The 18911-nt window shown below is 43.8% G+C and overlaps 1 protein-coding gene across 1 annotated transcript in view; it reads left to right on the forward strand.

The window, feature by feature from the left end:
* Positions 1 to 18911, forward strand: part of LOC106577343 (disintegrin and metalloproteinase domain-containing protein 12) — a 207367-nt gene that overhangs the window by 28242 nt on the left and 160214 nt on the right. The window contains exons 2-3 of the mRNA XM_045701159.1: positions 3981 to 4102; positions 9788 to 9861. Of these exons, the coding sequence (XP_045557115.1) occupies positions 3981 to 4102; positions 9788 to 9861 (196 nt within the window). The remainder of the gene's footprint in view (positions 1 to 3980; positions 4103 to 9787; positions 9862 to 18911) is intronic.

Consider the following 18911-nt stretch of genomic DNA (forward strand, 5'->3'; position numbering starts at 1 on the left):
TAGGGCAGTAGTGCTGGGGAATGTAGGGCAGTAGTACTGGGGAATGTAGGGCAGTAGGGCTGGGGAATATAGGGCAGTAGTGCTGGGGAATGTAGGGCAGTAGTGCTGGGGAATGTAGGGCAGTAGTACTGGGGAATGTAGGGCAGTAGTGCTGGGGAATGTAGGGCAGTAGTGCTGGGGAATGTAGGGCAGTAGTGCTAGGGAATGTAGGGCTGTATTGCTGGGGAATGTAGGGCTGTATTGCTGGGGAATGTAGGGCTGTAGTGCTGGGGAATATTGGGCGGCAGTGCTGGGGAATGTAGGGCGGCGGTGCTGCGGAATGTAGGGCAGCAGTACTGGGGAATGTAGAGCAGCACTGCTGGGAAATGTGGGGCAGCAGGGCTGGGGAATGTAGGGCAGCAGGGCTGGGGAATGTAGGGCAGCAGGGCTGGGGAATGTAGGGCAGCAGGGCTGGGGAATGTAGGGCAGTAGTGCTGGGGAATGCAGGGCAGCGGTGCTGGGGCATGCAGGGCAGCAGGGCTGGGGAATGTAGGGCGCAGTGATGGGGAATGTAGGGCTGTAGTGCTGGGGAATGTAGGGCAGCGGTGCTGGGGTTCCTTAAACCGTGGACGGCTGTGGACAGTGTTGGTGTTAGTTTACATAGTTGTCTAACAGGTAGACTCAACAGTTATTAGGTATTTGTTATCAGCTAAGTGATACACATCAGAGTTGAGCTTTGGAGGTTTTCTCAGTACAGACAAATAGAACAAATGGACAACAGCTGGTTCAGCTGGGGTGTACCGGTCAGGACATACTGTTGGGGTGAGTTAACAAGGCTGGTTCAGTACAGGTCAGGACATAGTGTTGGGGTGAGTAAACAAGGCTAGTTCAGTACAGGTCAGGACATAGTGTTGGGGTTAGTTAACAAGGCTGGTTCAGTACAGGTCAGGACATAGTGTTGGGGTGAGTAAACAAGGCTGGTTCAGTACAGGTCAGGACATAGTGTTGGGGTTAGTTAACAAGGCTGGTTCAGCTGGGGAGTACAGGTCAGGACATAGTGTTGGGGTGAGTAAACAAGGCTGGTTCAGTACAGGTCAGGACATAGTGTTGGAGTGAGTAAACAAGGCTGGTTCAGTACAGGTCAGGACATAGTGTTGGGGTGAGTAAACAAGGCTGGCTAACAGTGAAGGACAGAGGAACTTCAGGGGTTAGGTAACAAGGCTGGCTAACAGTGAAGGACAGAGGAACTTCAGGGGTTAGGTAACAAGGCTGGCTAACAGTGAAGGACAGAGGAATTTCAGGGGTTAGGTAACAAGGCTGGCTAACAGTGAAGGACAGAGGAACTTCAGGGGTTAGGTAACAATGCTGGCTAACAGTGAAGGACAGAGGAATTTCAGGGGTTAGGTAACAAGGCTGGCTAACAGTGAAGGACAGAGGAACTTCAGGGGTTAGGTAACAAGGCTGGCTAACAGTGAAGAACAGAGGAATTTCAGGGGTTAGGTAACAAGGCTGGCTAACAGTGAAGGACAGAGGAACTTCAGGGGTTAGGTAACAAGGCTGGCTAACAGTGAAGGACAGAGGAATTTCAGGGGTTAGGTAACAAGGCTGGCTAACAGTGAAGGACAGAGGAACTTCAGGGGTTAGGTAACAAGGCTGGCTAACAGTGAAGGACAGAGGAATTTCAGGGGTTAGGTAACAAGGCTGGCTAACAGTGAAGGACAGAGGAATTTCAGGGGTTAGGTAACAAGGCTGGCTAACAGTGAAGGACAGAGGAACTTCAGGGGTTAGGTAACAAGGCTGGCTAACAGTGAAGGACAGAGGAACTTCAGGGGTTAGGTAACAAGGCTGGCTAACAGTGAAGGACAGAGGAACTTCAGGGGTTAGGTAACAAGGCTGGCTAACAGTGAAGGACAGAGGAATTTCAGGGGTTAGGTAACAAGGCTGGCTGACTCAGAATCTTTCGGTTGAGTCATGAGAATGAGAAGAGAAAGAAATAGATTGAAAAAAAGACATATTTGCAGACTGTTGAACGCTCTCACAGTTTTATTGTGCAACGTTTCCACTCAAATGTCTTGGTCAGGCTTTGTTAACACTGTGTAGGTCTCATACACACACACACACACACACACACACACACACACACACACACACACACACACACACACACACACACACACACACACACACACACATTCCTCTACTCTGTTCATACAATCAGAAAAGGTTTAGTCTGCCATGGGTTGTGTTTGAAATGTGATGCAGAAGTAGACTGAGATAACAAGGACAAGGTGGACGGACGGTCAATATCCTTCAGTTCCCCCTCTGAAACACACTTCCTCTAAGCCCCCCCCCACACACACACACACACTTCCTCTAAGCCCACACACAAACACAGCCGAACGACTGACTGACTGCATAATGACCAAAAACAAATCAGTCAGTCACACAAACACACAGAGGGAATCCAGCCGTCTGGAAATGGTCAGTCTTGAAGAGAGAGTCTTAGCCGGAAGAACAAAACACACAGAGGGAACCCAGCGGTCTGGAAATGGTCAGTCTTGAAGAGAGAGTCTTAGCCGGAAGAACAAAACACACAGAGGGAACCCAGCGGTCTGGAAATGGTCAGTCTTGAAGAGAGAGGCTTAGCCGGAAGAACAAAACACACAGAGGGAATCCAGCCGCCTGGAAATGGTCAGTCTTGAAGAGAGAGGCTTAGCCAGAAGAACAAAACACACAGAGGGAATCCCAGCCATCTGGAAATGGTCTTTGAGAGAGAGTCTTAGCCGGAAGAACAAACAAACATTTGATTCACAGTGTTTTTTGCTGAGACAAATGGAGCCACTAAACTGTGTTTAGACAAGCCACTGGATCTCCAGAATGACTTCCATCATATCACTCCTGGTCTGCCTCCCAAATGCCACCCCATTCCCTATATAGTGCACTACTTTGGACCAGGTCCTATAGGGTGCAATTTTAGACACAGCCCTGGGTTTCGATTTCCCCACTAGTCTGATTACTGTAGTAGAGATCCTGTTAGCATGGTCTTTAACTACCCTGCTATTGGATTAGTAGAGATCCTGTTAGCATGGTCTTTAACTACCCTGCTATTGGATTAGTAGAGATCCTGTTAGCATGGTCTTTAACTACCCTGCTATTGGATTAGTAGAGATCCTGTTAGCATGGTCTTTAACTACCCTGCTATTGGATTAGTAGAGATCCTGTTAGCATGGTCTTTAAGTTCCCTGCTATTGGATTCTGGAGCCTGTGTGTGTGTGTGTGTGTGTGTGTGTGTGTGTGTGTGTGTGTGTGTGTGTGTGTGTGTGTGTGTGTGTGTGTGTGTGTGTGTGTGTGTGTGTGTGTGTGTGTGTGTGTGTGTGTGTGTGTGTGTGTGTGTGTGTGTGTGTGTGTGTGTGCCAGGCTCTTTGTGTTAACTGCCAGTCTATATAAAAGCACAAAAACAGATGTCTTGAAAGAACTCTGAGGTTTTTATGTCTGCCATTTTATTATTTCATTATCCTGTCAGCTGCAACACAAGGTGCTATTTCCACGGTCTATCTGTCAGATAGGACTACAGTAATTACATGTAATTGTGACATCCTGTATTGCAGGGTTAGTGTCGTGTCAAACCCTGTCCTACCACTTACTGTTAAACTGTTACAATGGTATCCCCCCAGGTCTTTATAATGGGGATGGGATGACAGATCTGCTTTACAAGGGTCTGCAGGAAAACAGCTCAGTAAAGAATGAGGCTGCCAACTACGTTAAACCAATATCAGTTCGCCAGACTGATACACTCACTTTAAATGTGAATTGATGAGTATGTCAACTGTCATCCAAGTGGATGTGTTTCCTCATTGAAGTGAGCACTATCTTGTTGTTTCTATAGGTTAGTTTCTTTGTTTACTGAGCTGAATCTCTACAGACACTCAATGTGATTGGGTGAGTACGTCAACAAAGTCTCATTACTTCTTCTAATGTGTTTTTACTTCTCTCATCCACAGGGAAGCCTTTTACTGCAACCAATCAGCAGAGGGCTACTGCCAAGCTGAAGCACTACGGGACAACTGTACCTCTCCTATTGGTCGGAGAAGAATGGAGACCAGTCACTCTGCTCCAATCACAGGTCAATATCAACCAGGGCGGGTCTACACAAGATGCCTATTGGCGATCAAACTGAAGAAACAATAGTGAAACAGAGGTGATAGTCAGTTTGGGTTCCAGGCTAACCAAATGGGAGGTGGGATAACAGTTAAGTGTAATAGAAGGCCATTTTCGCCAACCAGGTTACGTCACGCCATGGTTATCAATGTTCTCAAGACCCTCTCAGCCATACTGTCGAGTGATGACCAGTCATTATTAATGGAGGCTAGTGATTTGTTTCATCTAAATGACACTTTAGTGGCTTGGAAATATGATGACATTGCTACAGAAGGAAAATAATGAGTAGGAAACCACTTTATTTTTCATTATGATGTTGTCAAATGCACTTTAGACAGAATGCAAATTAACCAGTAAAGTTTGTCAAGAATACCTGCTAAGGTAATCTAGATAAACTACTGCTCTCCCCTCAGTCTTAGCTAGCTAGCTAACGTTAGCATACTCTCCCCTAGATATAGAGTCTACTACTCTATATAGTATATATCTGTGGTGTATAGTCTACTACTCTATATAGTAGATATCTGTGGTATATAGTCTACTACTCTATATAGTATATATCGGTGGTATATAGTCTACTACTCTATATAGTATATATCTGTGGTATAGAGTCTACTACTCTATATAGTATATATCGGTGGTATATAGTCTACTACTCTATATAGTATATATCGGTGGTATATAGTCTACTACTCTATATAGTATATATCTGTGGTATAGAGTCTACTACTCTATATAGTATATATCTGTGGTATATAGTCTACTACTCTATATAGTATATATCGGTGGTATATAGTCTACTACTCTATATAGTATATATCTGTGGTATAGAGTCTACTACTCTATATAGTATATATCGGTGGTATATAGTCTACTACTCTATATAGTATATATCGGTGGTATATAGTCTACTACTCTATATAGTATATATCTGTGGTATAGAGTCTACTACTCTATATAGTATATATCGGTGGTATATAGTCTACTACTCTATATAGTATATATCGGTGGTATATAGTCTACTACTCTATATAGTATATATCGGTGGTATATAGTCTACTACTCTATATAGTATATATCTGTGGTATAGAGTCTACTACTCTATATAGTATATATCTGTGGTATATAGTCTACTACTCTATATAGTATATATCGGTGGTATATAGTCTACTACTCTATATAGTATATATCTGTGGTATAGAGTCTACTACTCTATATGGTATATATCGGTGGTATATAGTCTACTACTCTATATAGTATATATCTGTGGTATAGAGTCTACTACTCTATATAGTATATATCGGTGGTATATAGTCTACTACTCTATATAGTATATTTCTGTGGTATAGAGTCTACTACTCTATATAGTATATATCGGTGGTATATAGTCTACTACTCTATATAGTATATATCGGTGGTATATAGTCTACTACTCTATATAGTATATATCGGTGGTATATAGTCTACTACTCTATATAGTATATATCGGTGGTATATAGTCTACTACTCTATATAGTATATATCTGTGGTATAGAGTCTACTACTCTATATAGTATATATCGGTGGTATATAGTCTACTACTCTATATAGTATATATCTGTGGTATAGAGTCTACTACTCTATATAGTATATATCGGTGGTATATAGTCTACTACTCTATATAGTATATATCTGTGGTATAGAGTCTACTACTCTATATAGTATATATCGGTGGTATATAGTCTACTACTCTATATAGTATATATCGGTGGTATATAGTCTACGACTCTATATAGTATATATCGGTGGTATATAGTCTACTACTCTATATAGTATATATCGGTGGTATATAGTCTACTACTCTATATAGTATATATCGGTGGTATATAGTCTACTACTCTATATAGTATATATCTGTGGTATAGAGTCTACTACTCTATATAGTATATATCGGTGGTATATAGTCTACTACTCTATATAGTATATATCGGTGGTATATAGTCTACTACTCTATATAGTATATATCGGTGGTATATAGTCTACTACTCTATATAGTATATATCTGTGGTATAGAGTCTACTACTCTATATAGTATATATCGGTGGTATATAGTCTACTACTCTATATAGTATATATCGGTGGTATATAGTCTACTACTCTATATAGTATATATCTGTGGTATAGAGTCTACTACTCTATATAGTATATATCAGTGGTATATAGTCTACTACTCTATATAGTATATATCGGTGGTATATAGTCTACTACTCTATATAGTATATATCTGTGGTATATAGTCTACTACTCTATATAGTATATATCTGTGGTATAGAGTCTACTACTCTATATAGTATATATCTGTGGTATATAGTCTACTACTCTATATAGTATATATCTGTGGTATAGAGTCTACTACTCTATATAGTATATATCTGTGGTATAGAGTCTACTACTCTATATAGTATATATCTGTGGTATATAGTCTACTACTCTATATAGTATATATCTGTGGTATAGAGTCTACTACTCTATATAGTATATATCTGTGGTATAGAGTCTACTACTCTATATAGTATATATCGGTGGTATATAGTCTACTACTCTATATAGTATATATCGGTGGTATATAGTCTACTACTCTATATAGTATATATCTGTGGTATAGAGTCTACTACTCTATATAGTATATATCTGTGGTATAGAGTCTACTACTCTATATAGTATATATCTGTGGTATATAGTCTACTACTCTATATAGTATATATCGGTGGTATAGAGTCTACTACTCTATATAGTATATATCGGTGGTATATAGTCTACTACTCTATATAGTATATATCTGTGGTATATAGTCTACTACTCTATATAGTATATATCTGTGGTATAGAGTCTACTACTCTATATAGTATATATCTGTGGTATAGAGTCTACTACCTTATATAGTATATATCTGTGGTATATAGTCTACTACTCTATATAGTATATATCTGTGGTATAGAGTCTACTACTCTATATAGTATATATCTGTGGTATAGAGTCTACAACTCTATATAGTATATATCTGTGGTATATAGTCTACTACTCTATATAGTATATATCTGTGGGTAAAGGGATGGATGACTTGGCCTACAGGGCATTGCTCTTTCCCCTGACCTCCTGAGTCATTGACCTAAACAGGACCTCACATTGAGAGTGTGTGTGTGTGTGCATGTGTTTGTGTGAGTGTGTTTGTGTGCATGTGTGTTTCTCTGTGTGTGTGTGTGTGTGTGTGTGTGTGTGTGTGTGTGTGTGTGTGTGTGTGTGTGTGTGTGTGTGTGTGTGTGTGTGTGTGTGTGTGTGTGTGTGTGTGTGTGTGTGTGTGTGTGTGTGTGTGTGTGTGTGTGCGATACAGAGAGATAGAATGAGAGAATGTATGCGAGTGAGAGAGAGAGGTAGGGAGAGAGAGAGCGCTATGAAGGTAGAGAGAGAGAGGTAGGGAGGATAGAGAGAGAGAGAGAGAGAGAGAGAGAGGTATGAAGGGAGAGAGAGAGGTAGGGAGGGAGAGAGAGAGACGTAGGGACGAAGAGGGAGAGAGGTATGGATGATAGAGAGAGATAGAGAGGTAGGGAGGAAGGGAGAGAGAGGTAGGGAGGGAGAGAAAGAGAGAGAGAAAGAGAGAGAGTGAGATAGAAAAAAGAGGGAGAGAGAGAGAGAAGATGGAGAGAGAGAGAGAGAGGGGGGTTAGGTATGATTCAGGGCCATTTCTCATTACAATAAAGCAGACACATGGCACCTCACAGAGCTGAGGTGCTGAGACACACACACACACACACACACACACACACTCACAGAAAGACAGAGCTTTAACTCTGAGGTGCTGAGGGTCGGGGCTGAGATTCAGGATTAATGTCAAACGGTATTAAAACATAAAGCTAATCCCCAACGCAGTGCCTCTGAGATACATCAAGGGCTGAAAAGGCTTTCAAACAAATTCATTATTTGAGAGGAAGTGCATCCTTTATTGGCTCCTTAAACCCAGTCGCTTCTGGAAGCAGAATAGCGCTGGTTAGCTTCTGGAAGCAGAATAGAGTTGGGTAGCTTCTGGAAGCAGAATAGAGCTGGGTAGCTTCTGGAAGCAGAATAGCGCTGGGTAGCTTCTGGAAGCAGAATAGCGCTGGGTAGCTTCTGGAAGCAGAATAGCGCTGGGTAGCTTCTGGAAGCAGAATAGCGCTGGGTAGCTTCTGGAAGCAGAATAGCGCTGGGTAGCTTCAGGAATCAGAATAGCGCTGGGTAACTTCTCGAAGCAGAATAGCGCTGGGTAGCTTCTCGAAGCAGAATAGCGCTGGGTAGCTTCTCGAAGCAGAATAGCGCTGGGTAGCTTCTGGAAGCAGAATAGCGCTGGGTAGCTTCTGGAAGCAGAATAGCGCTGGGTAGCTTCTGGAAGCAGAATAGAGCTGGGTAGCTTCTGGAAGCAGAATAGCGCTGGGTAGCTTCTGGAAGCAGAATAGCGCTGGGTAGCTTCAGGAATCAGAATAGCGCTGGGTAACTTCTCGAAGCAGAATAGCGCTGGGTAGCTTCTCGAAGCAGAATAGCGCTGGGTAGCTTCTCGAAGCAGAATAGCGCTGGGTAGCTTCTGGAAGCAGAATAGCGCTGGGTAGCTTCTGGAAGCAGAATAGCGCTGGGTAGCTTCAGGAATCAGAATAGCGCTGGGTAGCTTCTCGAAGCAGAATAGCGCTGGGTAGCTTCTCGAAGCAGAATAGAGTTGGGTAGCTTCTGGAAGCAGAAAAGAGCTGGGTAGCTTTTGGAAGCACAAAAGCTTAGAATAATGTAAAATAAATGTTTAGAATAATTTTAAATAAATGTCAGAGTCCTCTCATGACAAGACAGTCAAGGAGGCTGTTGCTGTCCATGTCTTCCTTTAACACCAGTCGGGTGTCTCTTCCTTTAACACCAGCCGGGTGTCTCTTCCTTTAACACCAGCCGGGTGTCTCTTCCTTTAACACCAGCCGGGTGTCTCTTCCTTTAACACCAGGCGGGTGTCTCTTCCTTTAACACCAGGCGAGTGCCTCTTCCTTTAACACCAGGTGTGTGTCTCTTCCTTTAACACCAGCCGGGTGTCTCTTCCTTTAACACCAGCCGGGTGTCTTAAAGCCTTTAACACCAGCCGGGTGTCTCTTCCTTTAACACCAGCCGGGTGCCTCTTCCTTTAACACCAGCCGGGTGTCTCTTCCTTTAACACCAGCCGGGTGTCTCTTCCCCTTCCTTTAACACCAGGCGGGTGTCTCTTCCTTTAACACCAGTCGGGTGTCTCTTCTTTTAACACCAGCTGGGTGTCTTAAAGCCTTTAACACCAGCCGGGTGTCTCTTCCTTTAACACCAGGCGGGTGTCTCTTCCTTTAACACCAGCCGGGTGTCTGTGCGTCCACTTGACGTCTCTGGGTCTCCTCTCTAAAAGCTCATCTGATAATAATATTAGACTTTTTAATATGTGTTTATCTCACCACTTATTGCCTTATTGTGTTATTGTTATTATTGTTATATTGTTATGTTGACTTTGTTGATATGTTGCGAGGTAGTTCCAAGTAACCAATCTCATTCCTGGTTTACACCTCGCCGAATCCTGCGTACGTGACCGATCAACTTTGATTTGATGTAATTGTCATCATGTAATAGCCCTCTTCCGTTGTGATTTCAGGGCCATCCTGCATCTCTGAAGGTACTGATAGAAACAGAGGAGGAACAGCTGCTCCTAACTCTGGAGAAAAACCAGTAAGTCCCTAACCTCCTCTGGCCACACACACACACACACACACACACACACACACACACACACACACACACACACACACACACACACACACACACACACACACAGCGCACACAAACGCACACAAACACAAGCGCACACACACACACAAGCGCACACACACACATGCATGCACGCAGGCGCACGCACACACACACACACACACAAGCGCACACGCACGCACACACATGCACGCACGCACACACACACATACACACACACGCGCACACACACGTACACACACACAAACACACATACTCTGGCTTTGACAACAACATGTTAGCGTCTTTTCTAAGAAAGACAAATTGGTGACACTTGAGGTACCTCTGCCTCCGCCTGCGGCTAGGGCTTGACTGGGGTTGTGGCCAAAGCTGTGTGACTGGGAAACAGACATGGAGAGAAAGTCTGGTTTTGTCTCAAATAGCCTAGGGGAGAGTGGGGTATGTTGATTTCCTAGGGGAGAGTGGGGTAAATTGATTGCCTAGGGGAGAGTGAGGTATGTTGATTGCCTAGGGGAGAGTGGGGTATGTTGATTTCCTAGGGGAGAGTGGGGTAAATTGATTGCCTAGGGGAGAGTGGGGTATGTTGATTGCCTAGGGGAGAGTGGGGTAAATTGATTGCCTAGGGGAGAGTGGGGTATGCTGATTGCCGAGGGGAGAGTGGGGTATGTTGATTGCCTAGGGGAGAGTGGGGTATGTTGATTGCCTAGGGGAGAGTGGGGTATGTTGATTGCCTAGGAGAAAGTGGGGTATGTTGATTGCCTAGGGGAGAGTGGGGTATGTTGATTGCCTAGGGGAGAGTGGGGTATGTTGATTGCCTAGGGGAGAGTGGGGTATGTTGATTGCCTAGGGGAGAGTGGGGTATGTTGATTGCCTAGGAGAAAGTGGGGTATGTTGATTGCCTAGGGGAGAGTGGGGTATGTTGATTGCCTAGGGGAGAGTGGGGTATGTTGATTGCCTAGGGGAGAGTGGGGTATGTTCAGTGCCTAAGGTAGAGTGGGGTATGTTGATTGCCTAGGGGAGAGTGGGGTATGTTCAGCATCAAGGGAAATATAGTATTATTACTAACTAAGATATCTACATACACTATACAGTGAATATAACATAGTATGTGGACACCCCTTCAAATGAGTGGATTAAGATATTTCAGCAACACCCGTTGCTGACAGGTGTATAAAATCGAGCTCACAGCCATGCAATCTCCATAGACATACATTGGCAGAAGAATGGCCTCACTGAAAAGTTTCTGCTACTGTTTGATACTGTATGGTACTGTATAATATGATACAGTATGGTATGATAATGGCACTGTACTGTATAATATGATACTGTATGGGACTGTATGGCATGATACTGTATGGTATGATACTGTATGGGACAGTATCAAATCAAATGTATTTATATAGCCCTTCGTACATCAGCTGATATCTCAAAGTGCTGTACAGAAACCCAGCCTAAAACCCCAAACAGCAAGCAATGCATGTGAAAGAAGGAACCAGGCTATGAGGGGTGGCCAGTCCTCTTCTGGCTGTGCCAGGTGGATATTATAACAGAACATGGTCAAGATGTTAAAATGTTCATAAATGACCAGCATGGTCAAATAATAATAATCATAGTAGTTGTCGAGGGTGCAACAAGCACGTCCGGTGAACAGGTCAGGGTTCCATAGCCGCAGGCAGAACAGTTGAAACTGGAGCAGCAGCACGGCCAGGTGGACTGGGGACAGCAAGGAGTCATCATGCCAGGTAGTCCTGAGGCATGGTCCTAGGGCTCAGGTCCTCCGAGAGAAAGAAAGAAAGAGAGAAAGAGAGAATTAGAGAGAGCATATTTAAATTCACACAGGACACCGGATAAGACAAGAGAAATACTCCAGATGTAACAGACTGACCCTAGCCCCCCGACACAAACTACTGCAGCATAAATACTGGAGGCTGAGACAGGAGGGATCAGAAGACACTGTGGCCCCATCCGATGATACCCCGGACAGGGCCAAACAGGCAGGATATAACCCCACCCACTTTGCCAAAGCACGGCCCCCCACACCACTAGAGGGATGTCTCCAACCACCAACTTACCGTCCTAAGACAAGGCCGAGTATAGCCCACAAAGATCTCCGCCACGGCACAACCCAAGGGGGGCGCCAACCCAGACAGGAAGACCACGTCAGTGACTCAACCCACTCAAGTGACGCACCCCTCCCATGGACGGCATGGAAGAACACCAGTAAGCCAGTGACTCAGCCCCTGTAATAGGGTTAGAGGCAGAGAATCCCAGTGGAGAGAGGGGAACCGGCAAGGCAGAGACAGCAAGGGCGGTTCGTTGCTCCAGCCTTTCCGTTCACCTTCACACTCCTGGGCCAGACTATACTTAATCATAGGACCTACTGAAGAGATAAGTCTTCAGTAAAGACTTAAAGGTTGAGACTGAGTCTGCGTCTCTCACATGGGTAGGCAGACCATTCCATAAAAATGGAGCTCTATAGGAGAAAGCCCTACCTCCAGCCGTTTGCTTAGAAATTCTAGGGACAATTAGGAGGCCTGCATCTTGTGACCGTAGCGTACGTGTAGGTATGTACGGCAGGACCAAATCGGAAAGATAGGTAGGAGCAAGCCCATGTAATGCTTTGTAGGTTAGCAGTAAAACCTTGAAATCAGCCCTTGCCTTAACAGGAAGCCAGTGTAGGGAGGCTAGCACTGGAGTAATATGATCACATTTTTTGGTTCTAGTCAGGATTCTAGCAGCCGCATTTAGCACTAACTGAAGTTTGTTTAGTGCTTTATCCGGGTAGCCGGAAAGTAGAGCATTGCAGTAGTCCAGCCTAGAAGTAACAAAAGCATGGATTAATTTTTCTGCATCATTTTTGGACAGAAAGTTTCTGATTTTTGCAATGTTACGTAGATGGAAAAAAGCTGTCCTTGAAACAGTCTTGATATGTTCTTCAAAAGAGAGATCAGGGTCCAGAGTAACGCCGAGGTCCTTCACAGTTTTATTTGAGACGACTGTACAACCATCTAGATTAATTGTCAGATTCAACAGAAGATCTCTTTGTTTCTTGGGACCTAGAACAAGCATCTCTGTTTTGTCCGAGTTTAAAAGTAGAAAGTTTGCAGCCATCCACTTCTTTATGTCTGAAACACAGGCTTCTAGCGAGGGCAGTTTTGGGGCTTCACCATGTTTCATTGAAATGTACAGCTGTGTGTCGTCCGCATAGCAGTGAAATTTAACATTATGTTTTCGAATGACATCCCCAAGAGGTAAAATATATAGTGAAAACAATAGTGGTCCTAAAACGGAACCTTGAGGAACACCAAAATGTACAATTGATTTGTCAGAGGACAAACCATTCACAGAGACAACCTGATATCTTTCCGACAGATAAGATCTAAACCAGGCCAGAACTTGTCCATGTAGACCAATTTGGGTTTCCAATCTCTCCAAAAGAATGTGGTGGTCGATGGTATCAAAAGCAGCACTAAGATCTAGGAGCACGAGGACAGATGCAGAGCCTCGGTCTGACGTCATTAAAAGGTCATTTACCACCTTCACAAGTGCAGTCTCAGTGCTATGATGGGGTCTAAAACCAGACTGAAGCGTTTCGTATACATTGTTTGTCTTCAGGAAGGCAGTGAGTTGCTGCGCAACAGCTTTTTCTAAAATTTTTGAGAGGAATGGGAGATTCGATATAGGCCGATAGTTTTTTATAATTTCTGGGTCAAGATTCGGCTTTTTCAAGAGAGGCTTTATTACTGCCACTTTTAGTGAGCTTGGTACACATCCGGTGGATAGAGAGCCATTTATTATGTTCAACATAGGAGGGCCAAGCACAGGAAGCAGCTCTTTCAGTAGTTTAGTTGGAATAGGGTCCAGTATGCAGCTTGAGGGTTTAGAGGCGATGATTATTTTCATCATTGTGTCAAGAGATATAGTACTAAAACACTTTAGTATCTCCCTTGATCCTAGGTCCTGGCAGAGTTGTGCAGACTCAGGACAATGGAGCTTTGGAGGAATACGCAGATTTAAAGAGGAGTCCGTAATTTGCTTTCTAATGATCATGATCTTTTCCTCAAAGAAGTTCATAAATGTATTACTGCTGAAGTGAAAGCCATCCTCCATTTGCGAATGCTGCTTTTTAGTTAGCTTTGCGACAGTATCAAAAAGACATTTCAGATTGTTCTTATTTTCCTCAATTAAGTTGGAAAAATAGGATGATCGAGCAGCAGTGAGGGCTCTTCGATACTGCACGGTACTGTCTTTCCAAGCTAGTCGGAAGACTTCCAGTTTGGTGTGGCGCCATTTCCGTTCCAATTTTCATTTTTATGGGTGCAACTACATCTAGGGTATTGCGCAAGGTTAAATTGAGTTCCTCGGTTAGGTGGTTAACTGATTTTTGTCCTCTGACGTCCTTGGGTAGGCAGAGGGAGTCTGGAAGGGCATCAAGGAATCTTTGGGTTGTCTGAGAATTTATAGCACGACTTTTAATGCTCCTTGGTTGGGGTCTGAGCAGATTATTTGTTGCAATTGCAAATGCAATAAAATGGTGGTATGGTATGGTAATGTATGGTACTGTATGGTACTGCATGGTATGGTACTGTATGGTACTGTATGGTATTATATGGTATGGTACTGTATGGTATGATGCTGTATGGTACTGTATGGTATTGTATGGTATGGTAATGTATGGTAATCTATGGTACGGTACTGTATGGTATGATACTGTATGGTAATGTATGGTACTGTATGGTATGATACTGTATGGTAATGTATGGTATTGTATGGTATCATACTGTATGGTAATGTATGGTACTGTATGGTATGGTAATGTATGGTACTCTATGGTATGGTACTATATGGTATGGTAATGTATGGTACTCTATGGTATGGTACTATATGGTATGATACTTTATGGTACTGTATGGTATGATACTGTATGGTAATGTATGGTATGATACTGTATGGTAATGTATGCTATGATAATGTATGGTACTGTATGATACTGTATGGTATGGTAATGTATGGTATGGTACTGTATGGTATGATACTGTATGGAATGGTAATGTATGGTATGGTACTGTATGGTATGATACTGTATGGTACTGTATGGTATGATAGTGTATGGAATGGTAATGTACGGTATGGTACTGTATGGTATGATACTGTATGGTACTGTATGGTATTGTACTGTATGGTACTGTATGGTATGGTGCTGTATGGTACGGTCTGTATGGTACTGTATGGTACTGTATGGTATGATACTGTATGGAACTGTATGGTATTGTACTGTATGGTACTATATGGTACTGTATGGTATGGTACTGTATGAAACTGTATGGTACTGTATGGTATGGTAATGTATGGTACTGTATGATACTATATGATATGGTAGTGTATGGCACTTTATGGTATGGTACTGTATGGTGCTGTATGGTACTTTATTGTATGGTACTGTATGGTAATGTATGTTGTGGTACTGTATTGTGCTGTATGGTATGGAACTGAATGGTATGGTAATGTATGGTACTATGTGGTACTGTATGGTATGGTACTGTGTGGTATGGTACTGTATGGTACTGTATGGTATTGGTCTGTATAGTACTGTATGGTACCATATGGTTCTGTATGGTATGGTACTGTATGGTATTGGTCTGTATGGTACTGTATGGTACCATATGGTTCTGTATGGTATGGTACTGTGTGATACTGTTTGGTACTGTATGGTATGGTACTGTATGGTACTGTATGGTATTGGTCTGTATGGTATTGTATGATACTGTATGGTGCTGTATGATACTGTATTTTACTGTATGGTTCTGTATGGTATTGTAATGTATGGTACTGTATGGTATGGTAATGTATGGTATGGTACTGTATTGTATGGCACTGTGCTGTATGGTACTGTATGGAATGATACTGTATGATACTGTATGGTACTGTATGATAGTGTATGGTACTGTATGATACTGTAATGTACTGTATGGTACTGTATGATACTATATGGTACTGTATGATACTATATGGTACTGTATGATGCTGTATGGTATCGTACTGTATGGTACTGTAATGTACTGTATGGTATGATAGTATATGGTACTGTATGATAATGTATGATACTGTATGATACTGTAATGTACTGTATGGTACTGTATGATACTGTATGGTACTGTATGATACTGTATGGTACTGTATGGTATGGTACTGTATGGTACTGTAATGTACTGTATGGTATTGTATGATAGTATATGGTACTGTTTGATACTGTATGGTACTGTATTGTATGGTACTGTATGGTACTGTATGGTATGATACTGTATGGTACTGTATGGTATTGTACTGTATGATACTGTATAGTATGGTACTGTATGATACTGTATTGTACGGTACTGTATGGTACTGTATGGTACTGTATGATACGGTATTGTATGGTACTGTATAATACTGTATGATACTGTATGGTACTGTATGGTATGGTACTGTATGATACTGTATTGTATGGTACTGTATGGTACTGTATGGTATGGTACTGTATGGTACTGTATGGTATGGTACTGTATGGTACTGTATGGTACTGTATGATATGGTACTGTATGGTACTGTATGGAGGAGTATTTGACATGTCTAAATTATTACACAACTGGTCCATGTGTCTGGACAGACAGGCTTATAGACAGCCAGTCAGTTACTATCCTCAGTTGTGTTCTGTTCTGCTAGAGAGAAGAATGAGATTTGATTGATGGAACAATATGTTCTCCATCCAGCCATGCTGTCATGCATGAACAGTCACGAACAAGAGGAGCTGTCTGTGTAGGAGAGAGAGAGAGAGAGAGAGAGAGGGGGTGAGAGAGAGAGAGAGACAGGGGAGGTGTGTGAGACAGAGAGAGAGGGGGTGTGAGAGAGAGAGGGTGTGTGAGAGAGAGGGTGAGAGGGTGAGAGAGAGAGAGGGTGAGAGAGAGAGAGAGAGAGAGGGAGAGAGAGAGAGAGAGAGAGAGAGAGGTGTGTGAGAGAGAGAGAGGATGTGTGAGAGAGAGAGAGAAAGAGAGGGTGTGTGAGAGAGAAAGAGAGGGGGGGTGTGAGAGAGAGTGAGAGAGAAAGAGGGTGAGAGAAGGAGAGAGAGAGAGGGTGAGAGAGAGAGAGAGAGAGAGAGAGAGAGAGAGAGAGAGAGAGGGAGAGAGAGAGAGAGAGTTGGAGAGAGAGGGTGAGAGGGTGTGTGAGAGAGAGAGACAGGGGAGGTGTGTGAGACAGAGAGAGGGGGGTGTGAGAGAGAGAGAGAGGGTGTGTGAGAGAGAGGGTGAGAGGGTGAGAGAGAGAGGGTGAGAGAGAGGGAGAGAGAGAGGGAGAGAGAGAGAGAGAGAGGTGTGTGAGAGAGAGAGGGTGTGTGTGTGAGAGAGAGAGAGAGAGAGAGAGAGAGAGAGAGAGAGAGAGAGAGAGAAAGAGAGGGTGTGTGAGAGAGAAAGAGAGGGGGGTGTGAGAGAGAGAGAGAGAAAGAGGGTGAGAGAAGGAGAGAGAGAGAGGGTGAGAGAGAGAGAGAGAGAGAGAGAGAGAGAGAGAGAGAGAGAGAGAGAGAGATGGTGTGTGTGAGAGAGAGAGGGTGTGTGAGAGAGAGAGAAAGAGAGGGTGTGAGAGAGAGAGAGAAAGAGAGGGTGTGTGAGAGAGAGAGAGATAAAGAGATGTTGGGAGAGGGAGAAATAGAGAGAGAAATAGAGAAGAGAGAGGGAGACAGGATGATAGAAAGAAAGGATTGCTGTACAGAAGCCATCTCTAAACTCCAATCCGTTTCAGACACGTTATCTGTAGAATGCACCTGCAGTCGGTGCCTTAGACATACATTTAATACCAGCAGCTGCATCTACCAATTCCTGCTCTGAAAATATTTGTCTGGAATAGATGAAAAATATTTATTTTTAATCTCTTTCATGTGTTCCTTTCTTCGTCGGCAGTAAGGTTAGGGTTTGGCTGTACTGTTATTAAGATTCCAGAGTACAGTAGTGTTCAGGTTTTTGACAGGGAATTCATTTTTTTTATTCTAGATGTTATATTAACATAGTGTAGACTAGTTGTTATATCTCTTCTACCTGTACCTCCTCTACCTCCTCTACCTCCTGTACCTCCTGTACCTCCTGTACCTCCTATCCTCCTCTACCTCCTCTACGCCCTATCCCTGCTCTACCTCCTCTACCTCCTCTACCTCCTCTACCTCCTCTACCTCCTCTACCTCCTGTACCTCCTGTACCTCCTATCCCTCCTCTACCTCCTCTCCCTCCTCTACCTCCTCTACCCCTATCCCTCCTCTACCTCCTCTACCCCTATCCCTCCTCTACCTCCTATCCCTCCTCTACCTCCTCTACCTCCTGTACCCTCCTGTACCTCCCTATCCCTCCTCTACCTCCTATCCCCCCTCTACCTCCTCTACCTCCTGTACCTCCTGTACCTCCCTATCCCTCCTCTAGCTCCCTATCCCCCCTCTACCTCCTCTCCCTCCTCTACCTCCTCTACCTCCTCTACCTCCTGTACCTCCTGTACCTCCTATCCCTCCTCTAGCTCCTATCCCCCCTCTACCTCCTCTACCTCCTGTACCTCCTCTACCTCCTCTACCTCCTGTACCTCCTGTACCTCCTATCCCTCCTCTAGCTCCTATCCCCCCTCTACCTCCTCTACCTCCTCTACCTCCTGTACCTCCTCTACCTCCTCTACCTCCTCTACCTCCTGTACCTCCTGTACCTCCTATCCCTCCTCTACCTCCTATCCCTCCTCTACCTCCTCTACCCCCTATCCCTCCTCTACCTCCTATCCCTCCTCTACCTCCTCTACCTCCTGTACCTCCTGTACCTCCTATCCCTCCTCTACCTCCTATCTCCCCTCTACCTCCTCTACCTCCTATCCCTCCTCTACCTCCTATCCCTCCTCTACCTCCTATCCCTCCTCTACCCCCTATCCCTCCTCTACCTCCTATCCCTCCTCTACCTCCTGTACCTCCTATCCCTCCTCTAGCTCCTATCCCTCCTCTACCTCCTCTACCTCCA

The sequence above is a fragment of the Salmo salar genome, chromosome ssa18, assembly GCF_905237065.1.
Source record: "Salmo salar chromosome ssa18, Ssal_v3.1, whole genome shotgun sequence".
NCBI classification, from domain to species: Eukaryota; Metazoa; Chordata; class Actinopteri; order Salmoniformes; family Salmonidae; genus Salmo; species Salmo salar.